General features: G+C 39.6%; 1 protein-coding gene across 1 annotated transcript in view; it reads left to right on the top strand.

Annotated features, from left to right (window-relative positions):
- The window catches only part of PSMD1 (proteasome 26S subunit, non-ATPase 1), a 70,120-nt gene that overhangs the window by 39,015 nt on the left and 17,167 nt on the right, over positions 1-13,938 (top strand). Inside the window, exons 17-18 of the mRNA XM_064666128.1 lie at positions 6,319-6,433; positions 8,445-8,561. Coding sequence (XP_064522198.1) covers positions 6,319-6,433; positions 8,445-8,561 — 232 coding nt within the window. The remainder of the gene's footprint in view (positions 1-6,318; positions 6,434-8,444; positions 8,562-13,938) is intronic.

The raw sequence follows: 13,938 nt of genomic DNA, 5'->3' as shown, positions 1-13,938 counted from the left end.
TGGCATGTAGGCTTGCATATCACATATACCTGCTTGGTGCATTGTTTAATTTCAGAGAGCTAGAAAACTTATCTGCCTTTTGTGATGTTTTTGGGGGTTTCCCAGGTTTGAATCATTTTTGAGAGACACGTCCTCCTCTATATCTATTACAGATCTGCAGCAGGTCTTTCACTGCATGCTTCTGGCCAAGCTTTTGTGCAGGCTGCTGCCCTACCCCCATATCCAACTCTTCTCCTGTCTTAATGGTGATAAACCTTAGACCCACTCCTGGTCCACTGTAACCAGAATAATTGAACCATGCATAGATACTATTTTTGTTTCCCACTCCTTTTTGCTCCTTCTGTTTTCAAATTGCCGGTGCTATTTTATTGGAGTGGAGCCACGTCTCCATCAGATGTGAGCTGTCCCTGGTGAGTGTTGTTCAGGCAGTGCATATCCCTCCAGTTCGCCGGCTGTGGGCAGTGCTCAGCTTCAACCTCCTGGCAGTGGGAGGCTCCTAGAAGTTCTTGCTTAGACAACTAGGAGGCATTTCAGAGAAGAACACTGTGAAGAAGGAGGCTATGCTGCACATGAGATAGTTGTAGGAAATTCCTGGCTTGGGAATAACCGGGGTCATTTTTGTCCAGAGAGGGAGATGGGGTGTTTAGTCTACACTGAAATATATTGGTTTGTTGTGTTTTAATCTGCAGGTTTTTAATCTTCTCTGTATCCCCCCTTCTGCTACACACACCCCCTTCAGAAATGGCTGCAGTTAGATATCTGCATTCCTCCTTTATTAACTCATTCATGGATGAAATTAAACTTTTGTTGAGCTTTTTTTTTTCTAAATTATCACTACACTAATAAAGCAACTTGTGGAAATAGTTCTGTATAAAATAATTAATTCATGACCAATAGTTTAGAAAATCATAAATATTTAGAATCTTTTGAATTATAACTGGGGACACTTAATGAGGAATTTAGAAGATATATTTTACATTGTTCTTCAATTCTCTGACATTTCATTTTTCAATGAGTTGTATAGTCCTTAAATATTTAGACTAAAAAATAAATGTGTGTTAGTGATGCTTCAATTTTCAGTCTCAGTAACAAGACCAATGTAATAACATTTTTGCAGTATTCTGTTTATTTACTTATTGATGCTACTTTATATATATGCAGGGTTTCATGTTTAAATATTGCTGAAATATAAAGAAAAATTGCAATAATGCTTTAACCTTCAAGATGTACAGAATTGGAGATAAACTGCACAAAGGTATTTGGATGTGATTCTGACTGGGCTGTGATATAAGAAACTTCAAGTGGAATATGCTCCAGGATATGGGAGTCTGAGTTTTTAGTTTGTCCTGTTGCATGCCTCTTGGGAAAAAAGATTAAAGTGGATTGTTAAACAGAGTTGACGCACCCAACAGTGTTCCTCAACTTTCAGCAGCCCAATAAGGCTCCTGTAGGCAAATCTTACTAAGAACTGCGATATCTGCAGATGTTGCAGTTGTAATGACTTTTTAAAAAAAAAAAACAAAAAAAACCCAGTATTATAGACTCCTAATAATGCTACAGTAAGAAATTTATCTTGGTGAAAAGGAAATACAATTTCACAATTCTGTGCAAAGTATGGAGAACCTTCCGTGGTCAACACCATGGATTGAAAGGGAAACTGACTGTCTTCTGTGTCCTGCTGACCTGGGTGAGTTTGTTCTTATTAGTCTGTCTTAGTAAGAATCAATATCCTGGTTTTCATTTTGTTAAGTTTTGCATTAGACGCTTAAGAAAAATTTTCTTTCCTCTCTCTTTAGAAGTAATGAAGATCTCAAAACTCTCTTTAGTTTCTCAGAAATTCTAGGGCACTTACAAGCGCCCTATCAGCTTCCATAGAGAGAATATGACATTTGTATGTATATAAATGTCACTTATATTTAATTATATCCAAGGAATGAACATTGACAGGAATGAGTTCAAAGTTTAGGCTAAGGTTAAGGTAATTGGGCAGGAGTTAGGCAGCTTCTTTATGTTCTCTCTGTAGTTCTGGTTTCTAGGAAGATTTGAAATCCTTAGCAGCGTAGGGTGTTTGTTTCTTATGGAGCTTTCGAGAGCAACCAGTTGATGAATAAAACTAATAAAATGCCAGTGATTATGTTTTACTGAGAATCTGTTATTGCTGTCTTGTTGCATCTTTTTTTTATGGTTTTGTTTGACTTCTGAAACAAACCAAACTGGATCTTGGAGGAAGTCCTTCGTCTGCAGTCCATTTGTCACAATGGTAAAACTTACCCTGGTGTAGGGTGGAAACAAAGCTGTGGCTGACTACTGTGTTAAAGTTCCATAGAATAAACTTTTAGACATTTTTGGCTTCTTGATTCCTTTAGTTTCCTGGTAACAGAACGAAGTCAAAGCTAGTTGTGAGGTAGGGGTTTTTTTTGTAGACAGGTCTGGGTTCACTGACGTCTGTGGTTTCCTGGCTTAGGTAGGAGCAGCTGAGCAATTTTCAGATGAGAATGAAGGAAAAAATCAGGCCATTCTTTTGTCATCATTTTGCTGTGTAGTAAAATGTAATTGCAAAAGCAAACTGCTTGAGCAAAACCAGTGTTAGGAAAAAAGGAAGGAACTAGTACATTAAAGATAATTTGGTTTTTAAAAATAGACATGGCCTATCTTTCTTAGATGCAGAGCCCGGTTTAGAGACATGCCTTAGGGTTTAATGTAGGAATTTTTAGATGAAATTACTGGACTGTGTTATGGGAAGATCAGACTAGAGGACTATGATACGTTGCTTCTGTCCTCAAAATATATTAAAATATACTCCAGGCTTAGAATTTTTACTGTTACTTTTAAGAGGGGAGGAAAAGTTTGGCTCTGGAGATAAAACTGAATGCCCACAAAATCTCCAGATGTTATCCTGGTATTTCATGTGATGTTATTTTCTGTGTTTAGCTCGCAGTAATGACAGATGCCTGTATTAGGAGTGAGTAAGAATAGTTGGGTTACTGAGTGTTGGTTGTGACAAACCATTTATGTTTTTTAGAACTGTTTTTAAGTTTGCTCACACTCTTCGTTATCTCTCTCCCTCTCCTATCAGAGGTTTCTACTCTAACCACATTGACTGAGCCATCAGCAGAGAGGCGGAGGTTTCCAGGAGGGAGCCAGAGGGGTGGACTTGGTTTGGGAGCCTGCAAGGGGGTTGGTTCCAGTGAAGTGGAAACTTTCTCCATCAGCAGGAGGACCTGTGTCTCTGGATTGCGCTGAATGTCAAGTCAACAGCTCGAGGGCTGTGCTCTCAATGAAGGGTGAAAGATGGGGCAGGGGAAGGATAATGTGGTCGTGTTTTAAACATATTCCCCAACTAGATTACCGGTTGGAAGTAATGCCACAGGAGCACAATTGCAGCCTGCAGCCTGCTTATGAGGGCATTCAGCTTTTCTTTTGATCACTTCACAGAATTGTTTTGGATTTTATAGAATTTTATGAAGCGTGGGTTTGGGTTTATATGGGCTGACCTTTGGCAACAGTGTGTAGGACTTTGTAAAGCATCTCAGCAATAAAAGAGCAAATGTTACTGCTTAGACTTTGATGCCAACAGTGCTTTTGTGCACTAAAGTCCTATTCCTCTGATAGGCACTTTTGCAAGACTCTTTAGCTTCCTTGACCCACTTGTGGACCTGCCTTCTAGATCTCTGTTATTTGGGAAGACACTTTTTGAAGGCTGAAGGTTCGAAAAAGGGGTGTTACTGGGGAAAGTGGTGGGACCCATTAAGTAGCTATAACTCCTAAAGTGGATTTACATAAGGCCCCCTGTCATTTAAAATAATGGCAACAAATAATTTAAATCTGGCTAAGAATTCTAAAATCAATTAGTGTACATTAACCCTGATTTTATAATAAAATCTGTGTTGGAACTTCTGAGCCTGCAGACACAAATATGTGTCCAAGTTATGATTCTATGAAATCCAGCTTTCTGAACAAGAATTTAATGATTAATGCCTCAGAGTACATAATCACATCTTTGCCAGAAACTGTTTTTCTCTTCTTTGACTTACAATCTGCCTGTTTAACATTTGCTGTAGTAAAGTAAACACAAAGGTGTTAAGAGTCTTTGTGCAAGAGCCAAAGTTGTCTGTGCAGCTGAATGCTTGGGCTCATTTATTATAGGATTTGTGTCTTCTGGTCTCCGCATCAGCTCATTTTTAAAAAAACATTGTCAGCATCCAGGCTGTTATTTGAGCAAGAGACTGACAGGTAGTTTTAAATGTGTCTTTTAGTTTATAGTCTTCACTTATACTGCTTGATTGCAGGACAGAGTTGTTCTGTTGCCCAGCTCATCCCCCTTTCTTAACATTTGTCATCATGGCTGCATCTTATAGAGGCGGCAGAGTTTCCTGCAACTTTGTGTTTGCTCCTCCTTCTTTTATATGGATTTTTTGTCTGCTGTTTGGAATGAGGGAGGTGTGTTTAAGATGATGGCGGTAGGTGGGATTCTTTCCCCAGGTGAATGTTTTGGGAAAACACATAAAAAACCAGACTGTTGGAAGCAGGGGTGAGGTAGATCTGGGCACTTGCTGCCATTACTGTTGAGGGGTGGAGTAGTCTCTGAAGCCTGGGTGCCTTTGGGTCTATTCAGCAGTTCTGGAAGAAGACTGGAGCCTGTGTGGTTGATGGTGCTGCCTGTCTGTGATCAGCTGGAGTAGGAGAGAGGAATGTAAGAGGAGTTTAGGACTAGTTATCAGAGGAGACACTTTCCCAGTGTTGAAATGGGAATAACTAGAGTAGAAATTAATTGACTGTGTGTGTAGAGTATAACTGAAGTATGAGTGTGTCATTATATGGGCATGTCTTCTGTCCCCAGTCACAATAAAAGAAGAAATAAACTAGATTATTGCTTAAAGTCTTTTTTATTTCTGTTTTCTACAATTCAGCTATTCATTTAAATAAAACCCATGCTGGAATGTACTCTATAATGGTTTTTCTCTCTCTTGAGTTGTTGAGTGCTTTGATAGACACTTGATGGTCCTACATGACACTATAATTCCTATGTAAAACAGGTGCTGCTGCCACCCTCCAGCTTCCATCTTTCAGTGTAGCAAATGTAAGAAGGGAAGCTAAAATTAAGGTGCTCTTGGCTTCTTCCTGTGTACATTTCAGTCTGAAATCAGTTTATAGTTGAAATAAATAGCTTGCAAGACTCCTTCTAGGATTGTGAATGTGACAATTAAAATGCTAGTCTGGGCTGCAAGACACAATGGAGTGAATAGCCAGATGATATTCACTTTGAAAACAGATATAATTAAATCACAGTGTATAGTTTCCCATCTTTCTTCTTCATGAGCATGCACTTGCCAACCACATTCCCACATTGCTCTTGTGTTAATGGTGTCATGGAACTGGAAATGCTGAAAATTGGCAGTGTATGATATTATCAAGTGGTTTGTGTGGCATCAATTTCAATGGAGTGATTAAAATGACTGTGAAGACAGGAAGGAAATTAGTATATCCACGCCTGTGAGTTCTGCCCTACTTCTGAAATACTCAATATTTACAAAACTGTTTGCATTAGCAACATGTGCTTCTTGCTGTAGGAAATTAAGATTCCCTCTCGCCTCCCCCAGCGTGTGGCTGGAAGTTCTGTTCCTGTAATGACCAGGAGGACACTGTTCCCATCTGGTGAGCCATGGAGCACATACACCCATTTCAGATCTCTTAAAAGGCAGCAGCATCACAGCATGAAGGAGGCAACGGGGGACATTGCTCATAAACTGATTGGAAGTGTGTGTTGTGTCAGCATCTCCTCTCGTGGTTTGATTTACAGCAGTGGGGGGGTGAGGAGGAGTCATCAGAAGCTGTGATTGCAAAAGGGAGTTTGAGACCCACTAACCTTGAAGGCTGATTGAATACTGGAGTTGGGTTTTGTATCTCCTGATGGAAGATTTAGTGCTGTCTCTCATGGAGAGTAAACTTCTGCTAGTGGAAAGTCTGTCACAACATCATGATTTCTAGAGATAAAGACCTCGATCTCAATAGATATATCATTCTACTTGGTGATCTCTGAAAGGCATAAAATAAGCAATAAAAAGGAAGACCTCAGTAGTGGGAACTGTGTGTGATATCTGCAGTGATAGGGAAGTTTATTAATCTGTGAACATCCCTGTTCTTCTCTTAGCCCATTTGTTCCTCCCCTCTGGTTACATTTTGAAAAATGGATATGTATGAAAGGACAATATGAAATTTTCCAGTATGAACAGTATGAAGTCTCTGTATTTTGAAGCACCATACCATATTTTGAAGAACAATAATAATAAACAACACTCTTTTTTTGCCTTTCTTTAGGACTCCTGAGCAGTGTCCGAGCGTGGTTTCTTTGCTGTCAGAGAGCTACAATCCCCATGTGCGTTATGGGGCTGCCATGGCTTTGGGGATCTGCTGTGCAGGCACGGGAAACAAGGTGAGGGCCAGAAGCATCCATGGCCAAGACTGTTCCTGCTCTCTCCTGCCACAGGCACATTTGTATGTTACCATTGCACACACAGATAGATTTCCTACACATGTACACTGCTAGCCAGCTAGAGTACAGCAGTACTTTAACTATTCTGGGCATAGAAATTCTTTTCCTGCTTGTTCAGTATAGATAAAAGTAGAAGCAAGTTTTCATGCATTATTGCCACATTCTTGGAGTTTTGTCTTCAAAACTTTTCTTAGAGTTTTCTTACTGTCAGGTTGCCACTGAACTTTAAATGAGTGTTCAGTACTCCAAAATCAATACTCTTTTGCCTTTGGAGTGCCAGTGACAGGAAAACAGCAGGTGTTTTGCATAACTTCTAGCTCCTTTCTTCTTTCCTATGATACACCATTCATGGAAGATCCATGTAGAAAAGACAAGTGCAGTGAAATTTAATTAAATGTATTGTTGTTTCACGTGTGTAATTAAAAAACAGAAATTTTATTCTCACTTTATAAATGTCAGTGGAGGTTCATTCTCACAGATGGTAACAGGGTAACATCTTTTTACGGTAGAAGGATTCCCACTTCTGCTGTGGGAAGTGAGCACTCATTGGAACAAGCAGGAAGTAAACTTGGGAATAAGTTCCCTCTGCTTCACCCACATGTGTATGTAATCTGTAGTGGTACAGAATCACACTTCGGAACAGGTGCACAGACTGTCCAAATGAAATTGATATTTTATGCTTCAGAGTCTTTGATAAATCTGTTGCTTATGTGTCTCATCCCTTCCTCATCCTGCGTTAAACTCTTGCTCTGTGGCTCTTGCGTGAGCGCTCCCCAGTGTGTCACTGGTGCTGCCAAAAGCACAGAATGCTGACGTGCACTGCCTGCCATCTTCAGCATCTAAAGCATGCAGGCTTGAAGGCAAACTGAAAGTCCTATTTTTATCCAGGTCGCTTTATTGTCGAGTGGAAGGTGGAATCAAGGAGCTAGTTATTTTTAACCTGCTGCATCTGACAAGATAATTTAAGTGGAAATGCTTTTAATCGCAAAAATAAGTCTTTTTATTTCCAGATGCATTGTGTGATGACCTAAACCATTTGATTACATGTCTTCCAGAGCTTATATCACTAGGTTTTGAAGGCCCAAATATATTCAACTTTGGAGATCAGAAAGTTCAGCTCTTTGTTATAGTGGATGTTCCATCCATGGTACTGAATGCTTGCCAAAGAGTGAATGAGTCACCTTCAGGTGGAGAAGCACAGCCTCTAACATAGCTCAGATGGCAAAAGCAGCCAAAGCAAAGGCTTGATATTATTCTAGAAGTGGTTCTGTATAAAATGAGCTTCTTTTTAAAAGCCTCACCCTCACAGAAGTCACAACAAGAGGGGTCTTTGCTGGGAGTCTCATGCACTCGACTGCATTTGCTGGTGTCTTCAGTGTAAGTAAGAGCACTGTATGGACAGGAGAGTTTTTCATAATCAGTGACTTCATTGAAAAGAATAGTTACTAATAGGTCATTGTGGATCATGTTCCTGTTGCACTTAGCTGGGAAGTTACTGAATTTGAAGAAGCAGAAGAGCATTTTGAACCTGTGCTAAAAACCTAAATTTACTATATGGGTGCTCAGAGATAGCCTTACTTGTTGTAGGTTGAAATGTGTGCTGTCATGTGATGCTAAATGTTACAGATTCTAACAACAAAGTGTAAGGCCAAGAATTTGGATCCTAATGTGATGAATGCATTTGTTGCTTATACCTGTTGTTTAGCTGTTGCCCAGCTTCTGCAGGTAGATCTTGTTCCATCCATCCATCACTTGTTTTTTAGTGTTTTGGTTTCTTTCTTCCTGGTTTTTAGATTAAAATCTAGAGAAATATAGATTTCTGTTTCACTTACCAAGAACAGGCAGAGTATTTTAAAAGTATATCTGATAGTGTCAATCTGATAACCTTCCACTGCAGTACTAAAAATAAAAATATTAACTTTGTGACTCCTTATTTCTTCACTTGTTTTAGGAAGCAATTAATTTGCTTGAGCCAATGACAAATGATCCTGTGAACTACGTGCGTCAGGGAGCTCTGATTGCATCTGCTCTTATCATGATCCAGCAGACTGAGATTACCTGCCCAAAGGTAGGGTGTCATACCTTACATACCAGCTTATCAGGTGGGAAAATGGTCTTGGGTGCCAAAACTTTGGTGCTTGGCACTGCACGTAAGCACTGGCAAGAGAGTGCACGTGCGTTGTAAAGAGCCAGAACTGGATGTGCAGCAGGAAGCTCCTGCAGGGATCAGAGCACGTGCTCTGAATGGGGGAGCCATGCCTGCTGATGGAAACATGCCTGATGGATGACTGCATTTTAACTCTGGACACTGCAAGAATAAATGCTCTTTCTTAAAAGGTCTCAAAGCATCCTGCAATGATGTGAAAGTGACTGTCTTCCATTAGTGTGCACTGAGGCCTGTATGCTCATGATTTATGTGATCACTGTTATTTAGTAAAGACATTGGTCCTCATGATAGTAAACTTAGTTTTGGATATAGTCACCCTGCAGGAAAGTCTTGTTATAACTGGTTTTTTTGTAGTTAGTCTTACACTTTTCAGGTAAAATAATTTGTGCAGTCAGAACTGGCTTAGTGGCTTTATAGCAAATATATTTTTTAATGGAGTTTTCTGCTCAGAAAGCAAAAAGGATTGTGTATGCTGTGTTAAGCTTTTAAAAGTAGGTTGCCCTGTGAATGTGTGACAGATGATGATATGCAAACATTTGTACAGACTAAAAGTCCACATTAAGAGAAGCTCTAAGGTTCCACGTTTCACCTGCTCTGGTGAGTGCTGAGGCAGAGCAGTAGCTGGTGCTTCACTACTCGTCTGTTGTATATGGGTTGCTTTTATTGATGTCATTTTAGAAATTGAACTGTGATAAAAACAGCCACCTTTTTTACTACATTCGAATGAGGAGAAAGAAAAAAAACCTCTTTGTCCAGTGGAAAATTTTACTTGGGAAAGTCCATGAAGGAAATCTACAAATATAGGTGTTTGGGTATTTCTAAGTCATGGAACATGAAGATTTGCTGGCAGACAGTTTGTTTTTTTAAATTATTACCAAAAAAAAAAAAGGAAAGAAAAAAGTTTTCACTGAGCAGAATCTGGGAACATTGTTTATATTATCAGAATTGTAGTTCAACTGAATAAGCCAAGAAGAGCAGTTCCATTGAATAAGCCAGTGGAAAACACTAGACTTCTGTTGGATCCCCTCATCTTCCAAGATACACAGTATCTGTAATGTGAAGTTGAATTATCTCTCTATAAAAAGAAATTAATTGTTGGTTTTATTGTTTCTTCCTCGCTCAGGTGATTGGAATGCCAGGCCTCAGTATAGGAGATCAGGTTTAATTATTCTGTATTCTTCTAATGCTGCACAAATTGTATAGCTCACCTGTGCCTCAGTTTCCCACCTGAAAGAATTAAGGATGATACGTTCATATATGGAAGGGCATTATGAGAACAGATTAATTTTAATTTGCAAAGCACCCTGATCTTCTTGGGGTCAGAATTGCAAACTGCTCTCAGTCAGTCAGACTTTTAAACTGCTGTGGGTCACTGGCTGAGTCTGACTGTTAGAGTTTCAGGCTTTTTGAGATGATAGGTGAAAGAGCCTGTTTGTCCTAAAGAAAAATGTAGATAGAAAAAGGGCTAGGAAAAATACAGATTACTTGAGATGTGTAGTAAGGCAGATCTCTTCCCCCAAAGAGGCCTGGTAACCTTGACTTCCAAGGTACGTGATACCTGGACTTGATAAATGGGTGGTTAAAATAGCTGGACAGCCAATACAGGATGAGATGTATCGTGTAGGAGTCAGTGGCTTGTTTAAAAATGGACAGAGAAACTGATACAGCTTTATGCCTGGGCCTTGTTTGTGCCAAAATTTGTGTGTTGTTACCTGATATAGATACAGAAAGCAATTCAGTGCCCAGTCATAGAAGCACTGCAGGTATTAAAAACCAAACAAAAACAAACCCAAAAATTACAGATTATAAGATAATAAATAATCCCTGAAATATGCTACCAATTTAGGAACTAAATACAGAATATACAAATTTTACTTGTTTTAAATACCCCAAAAGTTAGTTATAACCATTGTAGTTTCTTGCCCAAAAGTAAAAGGAATATTTTGAGGATCATGCTGCCAATTAAGTTATTTATTATCCATGGGAAACTTTTTTGGAGCTCTCTGCCAGTCTGAAAAAAAAAATTATTTTACTCCAGTGTGAAAGGGTGGAGTTCAGAAAAGGAGCCATTTTTGGATTGCAGGGACATATTTTGATCCGATTAGATTCCTAAGTGACACTCTGAAGCACTGTGTGCCAAAGGGTCTAACTTGATGGATGTGGGTATTTGCAGTGTTGAAAAACCAGCTGGGAAGAGGAGTGGGATGATTTTCATATCCCAGAAGCTGTACAAGTGGTCTTGATGGGGTTACAGAGAGGATAAATTTTATGTATCACCATCTCATTGCTCCTAAATACTTCATGGTGCTTTGCATGTGAGAAATGGTGATTTTAAGAAAGATTATGGAATATGCTCTGACCAGCTTCCCATCATTATCGTTCAGTTTTTTCTGCTCTGAGATTTTATACTTTTTTTTGTAAACTTATCTGTGAGCTTTGGGTCAGTAATACTTTAAATTCTCTGTTGATAATTTGGGGTGAAGACGGTAGCAAACAATCTTCCTTGAATAGATTTAGATATAAATATTATTATTTAGATATTTCCAGATGTAAAATACCGTCAGAGTTTTGAGAGCTGAGCATTGCAATGCTGAAATGCTAGGAATAAACAGAGATTTAAGAAGCAAAGTATTTTGGTTTAAAAGAAGCCATTTTTATTGTGAGAGAAAGTAGATGTATGCCTTTGAATCAACTTTGCTATAACCTTTCCTTTGTGTTCATTCTCCTCTTTGTTGTGCTCACTCTTTGTTTAAATGAATAATTTAAAGAGTTTATATTTAAATAAAGAGTTTAAATAAAGAATTGGCATTATATGGAGGCCCCTTGAACTTGCAAATTGCTTAAGTGCCAAAAGGGGTAGCAGGTGTTGAGTAGAGTTGGTTTGGCCTCTTTGGAGTTGAAACACAATTCCTCTGTATGCAGCCAACATGATTTTTCCTCACCTCTCTTGATACATTTAAGAACCATATTAGTGTAGGATATAAAATATTAACAAGTTTATTTTGTGAAATGGAATCCTAAATTACATGTGTGATGAGGTCATTGTAACCGAAATCAATGACAACTTCATTATGTGTTTGTGACCTGCAGGGCAATTAAGACAGCAATTTTGGAAACAAACTGCATGTCTTAACAACTTGAAAAAGTAAATTCAATTCCTGGTTTTTGTGGTAGGATAGTCATCTTGGTAAAATGAGAAGATAAAAAACAAGGTCAAGCCTTTTCCTCCATCCTCCTTGAATCATATTGGCCTGTTATGTCTAAGATTTCATGAAGAAACCAGGACCATATTGCTGCTGGGATTTTTTTTGCCCATTTAGATGAAACACTAGGTCTTTTTGGGGTGCAAGAATGATTTTTGCAATATTCTAGGAGCACCTTCGCAAAACCTTTATGTGAGCCTGTTACAGTTAGATGATTCTGCACATTGTCTGCTCCTTCAAGAGAGCAAGTGTGAGAGAGAATAACTTCACCTTTTGAAGAAGATAGAACATGCAACAGTTTAAAACCTGTTTTATTAAATTTTATTAATGCTCTTGTTCTTAAGAGCTTGCATTTGCCAAAAGCATTTTGCACATCACCTGCCACTGTTTCCTGTAATTAACTGTTTATAAAGTCTTGTTTTTAACAATCTCATGGGCTTGTTGTGCATGAAAGTTGACTGGTAGAGGGAGAAGTGGTAATCAGCCTGATAAACGACAGCTCTTCGTGTTTGTAGCAAATGGTGCTGTATCATTCTTATATCTTAAAGTCTGTGTTGTTTCCTCAGTGTTTCCAAGGTTCTGTGTTTGGTTTCACTTGAACTCAGTGCCATGTCATTTTGGCCAGCACTAATTATCAGAATGGGGTTGTGTATTGTTAGTAAAGATGAAATGAGTCACTGCCTTCATTTTAGTGTTCCTCCTGGAAGTTGCCCAAATAAATTTCTTGGTAGCATTTCCAAATGCAATAAAATTTTTGAAGTGCTTGAAGATTTCAAGGGAGAAACACAGCTTGTGGGTTTCATAGCATATTAAATAAACTTATGCAGTAGTTTGGGTTGTGCTTGTTGCTGTGCTTTGAAGGGAAAATAGTAGCAGATTAAAGGGCTATGCTAGACAAACTCTGGCAAGTTTTGCTTCAATAGCTTAAGCAACAACTGTCTGTTGACATCTTGCTCCATTCTGTAGGATTTTGGTGCCCCAACACTTTTTCCAAAGAGGTGGAGCAGTGGCTCCATATGAGGATAATACCTTCCTGAAGCACTACAGCCAGAACTGCCAAACCAGACTTTCCCCAACAGCAAGGAAGTTTTCAGCTGGGACCTGACCCAGTCAAAAATCCCATTCCTGTGAAGCATTTGCTTTATAGAAATAGCCTGAACAAGCATGCAGGCATACTGTGCATTTGAGTGTTGAGACAATCCCTTGATCTGGGTTTGCCTGGCCCTTTAGGCTGGGTGGGGTAGTCTTCCACCCTTTCACAGAACAATTTTGCTTCCACTGATGTTTAACTCTGGAAAGGGCATGGTTGCTGAATGCATTTTGCAGGGTTGACGGTGATCCATGGCTCACAATGCACAGGTATGCAGAATTTATTTGAACACAGAATGCTCTTGATATGGCACTACACATTTTGTATTTTTGTAAGTAGATGGTATAAGGACTATCTCTTACTGTAGCTGTTCAGTGCTTGTTCACTGAACGCCTGCTCGCAGCTGATCCCCTGCTGTGACCTGTCCCTGTCACCTCGAGATACAGCAATTGATCTGCTCAGGTTTGGTAGCCAGATTTCAGTTCCTTGGTCCCTTGCAGTTGTCTTTGTCCCAGTCACCTCACTGCCCTGCACGAGGTCCTGGTGCCAGAGCAGGTGGGTTCCTGGTGGGTTTGTGTGCTCTGGACTAATGTCCATGTGAGTAGGAGCTGTGGAAGGCACAGAGGGAAAGGGTGCTCAAAAAGGCAGTGCACCATGACCAGGGAGGTGGATGACTTCCTCTGCTAGCCCTGCCTTGCCTTTCCCGAGTGAGGCATTCCATCCCTCTGTTCTGAGGTGCTGCTCCATCAGACTTCAGATGCCAGCGTGAACATCAGCAGTTCTGCTGAACATCTTCTCACTCTGCCCAGGGTTTCTCTCTGTGAAGATTTGATTACGGTGTAAATTCTGGATTACAGTCCAACGAATGAGCTTTGTAACATCCTGCTTTTATAAATATTCCAAACCCAGAAGCTGAGCCCAGAGTCGCAGGAATTATGTGCTCTAAACAGAGGCACTGGAATCTACTGCTCAGCTCAGCTCAGCT

The sequence above is a fragment of the Pseudopipra pipra genome, chromosome 10 (genome assembly GCF_036250125.1).
Source record: "Pseudopipra pipra isolate bDixPip1 chromosome 10, bDixPip1.hap1, whole genome shotgun sequence".
NCBI classification, from domain to species: Eukaryota; Metazoa; Chordata; class Aves; order Passeriformes; family Pipridae; genus Pseudopipra; species Pseudopipra pipra.
The sequence above is the reverse complement of the archived record's forward strand: the minus strand, read 5'-3'. Positions and strand labels throughout refer to the sequence as shown.